Source organism: Petaurus breviceps, unplaced genomic scaffold (genome assembly GCF_028583685.1).
Source record: "Petaurus breviceps papuanus isolate PSGF00001 unplaced genomic scaffold, PetGlider_PUasm1.0 76, whole genome shotgun sequence".
Lineage (NCBI taxonomy): Eukaryota > Metazoa > Chordata > Mammalia > Diprotodontia > Petauridae > Petaurus > Petaurus breviceps.
In genome coordinates this window covers 64052592-64056620 of record NW_027186473.1, presented here as the reverse complement: position 1 = coordinate 64056620, position 4029 = coordinate 64052592, and the positions used below count along the sequence as shown (strand labels likewise).

At 33.2% G+C, this 4029-nt stretch overlaps 1 protein-coding gene across 6 annotated transcripts in view; it reads right to left on the bottom strand.

Annotated features, from left to right (window-relative positions):
* Nucleotides 1–1308: 1308 nt before the first annotated feature.
* GRIA2 (glutamate ionotropic receptor AMPA type subunit 2) overlaps nucleotides 1309–4029 on the bottom strand; it is a 215574-nt gene continuing 212853 nt past the window's right edge. For 3 of the 6 annotated variants that reach the window (XM_069105631.1, XM_069105627.1, XM_069105628.1), the window contains one exon: nucleotides 1309–3929. In XM_069105631.1, coding sequence (XP_068961732.1) covers nucleotides 3765–3929 — 165 coding nt within the window. In that variant the 3' untranslated portion in view covers nucleotides 1309–3764. The remainder of the gene's footprint in view (nucleotides 3930–4029) is intronic. The other 3 variants (XR_011171925.1, XM_069105629.1, XM_069105630.1) reach the window with 1 other exon arrangement.

Sequence of the window (4029 nt, the reverse complement as noted above, 5' to 3'; positions counted from 1 at the left end):
TGTCCTTAGGGAATGAGGGGAAACAATGGAAATAAGAGTGATAGAAGAAATGGCATCAAACTCCTAAATTCTGTTTTTAACTTTAGCTTTTCCCACTGAAATATCGGCATTAATATAAGGAAATATTCCTTTAAATGAGCTGAGATAATTAATGGCTCTCCCAGTGTACCTTTAGAAATGAAACATTTCAATCAGGTAAAGAACAGTCACTACCTTGGGCACTGAAACTTCTTGATCAGATAAAGCAGAGGGTTTTGATGCCATAGGAACATTGCTTTTGAGCTGAAAGAGATAATGCAGACCATCTAATCCTACCCTCTCATTGAATGGAAGAAAATTTAAAGACACAAAAGACTTATGACTTATTCAAAATCACTCAGATAATGGATGAGTTGTAAAACTGGGATATGAACTCATATTCTCTAACCCTGGATCCAGCATTGTGCCACAATAGCTATTAAATTAGATTGCTTAATTGTGTATAATCATTTTTTTCTATAAAACCTCAAGCAATACATTATAGGATTTCAGTTGTATTATTTTTTGGGGGGAGGGAGGCAGTGATAGAGAGATCTTATTTGGTACACATATCAGAATTAACCATGGCTAAAACTATGGTTCATTTTCTTTCTTGAAAAATTGGAGTACTGTTAATGACATCTATTTTAAAATCAAGCCACATCTTTGTTTGAGGGTAGTTGCAGTAATATAACTAACTTGATGATGTTTGATAATGGGTAAGGTCTATGGCAGCTTCAGTTATATTACAAATGATCACAAGAATAAATGAAGATAATTCTAGATCTGTCAAGAATTCATAATAATTATGTGTTTAGAATATTGAAATTTCTAGTAAGTTTACCCATCTTGGTCTGACTTGCAACATTCTAGAAGATTTCTCCTAAAGAAGATTCATAGAATGTTAGAAATTGATAGGACAGGGGAGGCTAGGTGGCGCGGTGAGTAAAGAGCCGGCCCTGGAGTCAGGAAGACCCAAGTTCGGTTCTGGCCTCAGACACTTAACACACACACACACACACACACACACACACACACACACACACACACAGCCCTGTAACGTTGGGCAAGTTACTTAACCCCAGTTGTCCTCCAAAAAGCAAAAAAAAAAAAAAAAGAAATTGATAGGACCTGAGAATTCATCTAGTCTAACTTCCCCTTCCCCATTTTCCATAAGAAGAGACAGACTGAGGACACAACTGGAGTTTTTCCTAAGAGGTTGTGGAAATGAAATCCTTTCTTTTGTTGTCTTTGTTGCTTTCAACAAAACCAAATAACAAATTAAGGATCTTTTGCCTTTTTTTTAAGAACATGTTTATGTATGATTGAAGTTTGTACAACACTCCAGAAAAATCATCAGGTGTTAGATTTAAAAATAAAATCAAAAGCATTTTCTGACATAGAGGTACACATGAAAAATTAGGGATGCCAACATCTCTGTGAGAAGTTGTAGAAAGTGCATGTCCATTTTGATTCTGACACCCACTTAACACAGGAGAAACAAGATACCATACTGTAAACAAAATGGTACAATAAAGTATCATTGGAAATTTACATAAGAATAGTTCATAAACATTTTGGTCTTTTGATAACATTTTATATAAAATGAATAAAAAACCTTTAGACAGCTGTCATCACTCAAGATTACTTTTCACCTAAATGCACACAGACGTAGTTTATACAGCAATATATTGATGCACCTTTACACGGATATTAAACTATGATTACTGCTTGTTACTGTTATGTGCATTATCCAATCAACATTATCCATAATTGAAATACTCTTACATTATGTATTCTTGTCATGTTGTAACTATAAAAACATGAAAATATAACTTTACATTATTTCAATTATATACATTAGTTCAAGCTTGACAAAGAGATTTGTTAAGTTACAATTTTCAGAAGAGTTGGCCCACAGCTACAATAAATAGCTTTTCACTGTATACAGTCATCTCATTTTAGTTTTTAAAAACCAATTTTGAGTACCATAGGGATACAATTAATCTGCAATTTGGTCATTCTAGCATTGATGATTAATTAAACTTAAAATGCACCTCCCACATTCCAGATGAGGAGTAGTACATTAAAGTTTCATGGATTATCTCAGAATATGTGGTTCAGAGACAGCTAAACTTAATGAAGATGATGAGAACACTGTAGGCTGCCTTCTATGGCATAAAAGATCATTTTTTTTTCAACTGAAGTAGTATTCCTCCCCCTCCCTTTTATGGAACATAACAGATATGAATCATAAAAGCACTTGACAAAAAGGCAAGTGCCCTATTAATGTTTAATAGAAATAAAAATGATAATGTTAAGAAAGAAATGAGTAGATATTCAGGAATGAATAGCAATTTTAAAATCTAAATAGAATCTCAGATTTTATTTAAAAAAACACATAAAGGAAAAAGTGTTGCTATAAAGGAACACATAACATTTTTTTAGATGGCAAAAAGCTCTTCAAAGAGTTCCAGAAATGTGGTATCTTAGCCACAATGGGAATGCTTAGACTGGTTTTGCACCTGAAAAAAATTAATAAAATTCCACTGTCATAGGGCTCTTTGTTGATGCAGTCAATGGAAAGAAAACATATTTCATGTTAACTTTAAACCTATAAAAATACTCATAAGTCTGTGAAAGCTTCTATATTTCCAAATATATAGACTCGTATCTTATTTAAGGGATTTAGGCAATTATGGGAATGACTCCAAAAAGATACTTTCAAGATAATTTAGATATTATGTCATTTTTGTTTTCTGAAAATCTAAAATATTTTAAATAAATATGCCATATTGTGGTAAGCTTTCAAATTAGTCTATTGTAAATACTTGGTATTTTACACATTTTTATATAGGATTTACTGGAATTTTTTTTCATCAAAAAAAACATCCAAATCAGAAAATTAACATTTGCAAGATAATCTGTACTTTCCAAAGACAGGTTTTTGTGTGGGGGAGGCTAAACAACCTTGAGAGTGACCTTTTAAATGATTTGACCTAGGACCAAACTGTAGCTAGCAAAATCAATTGAACCATTTGCAAATAAAACAATAGAAAAAGTTTATTTCAAATGTCAAGCATTGCCAAGTAATTTGATTTTAACACCAAATGTTAAAGAATAGGATATACAGTAAAGTTTTAATAACAATATTAAATTACAAGATTTGAACCTCTTAAATTTGTTTCCTCTCTATAGCATTTACATATTTGGCTTTGAAAAATACAGAACTGATACCTTCTTCATCACTTCTACCCCCGCCCCCCACAGTGTGATTGTTTTGTTTTTTTTTTTGTCAAATCCCACCAGTATGGAAGCAAATTTATTTAAAAGCCAGTTTTGAAAATACCTAAAAATATTTTTTTTAATTTTAAATGTTTTTTTCCTTAGAAAAACATGTCACATCTTGATGCAGTTGATGTCAAGTGTGCTTAAGTCATTATGAACCAAGAGACAAACAACAGTGGCTGCAGGAACTAGTTTGTTGCCTGTACAACGACTCAGTTAGATTACAGTACTTCCATTTTAGCTGTGCATGTCCATCGAGTGTCATCTTGAATTTCAGTAGGAAACATTGCTCTGTATTTTGCTAAGCATTCATTTATTAACAATTCCAAGATGAATTCCACAAGTATAAGAATTCTTGGCTGAAATAAAAGTCTTCATGATACTGGATGCCTCTCACCACTTTGACAATAAACGCACAAGAAAACCATTGTGTAAGGCACTCAAAAGGTTCTTATCAATCACGAGAGATCAGTCACACTGACATTCATTCCCATGCCAGGACTCACGTAAGGGACAGCATGCACTGCTTTGGGAAACTCTGGAGTCATAACACGTCCATTTTCTCCAGTACTTCCTGTAATTGACAGCCTCGCCTTGTTCCTCATGGCATCACTCAAGGTCATCTTAGAGAGAGAAAGGAAGAGAGAGAGTGAGATAGAGAGAAAGAGAAGAAAGAGAGAAGGGGGAAAGAAATAAAATAATACATCATAGTTACCAAATGCA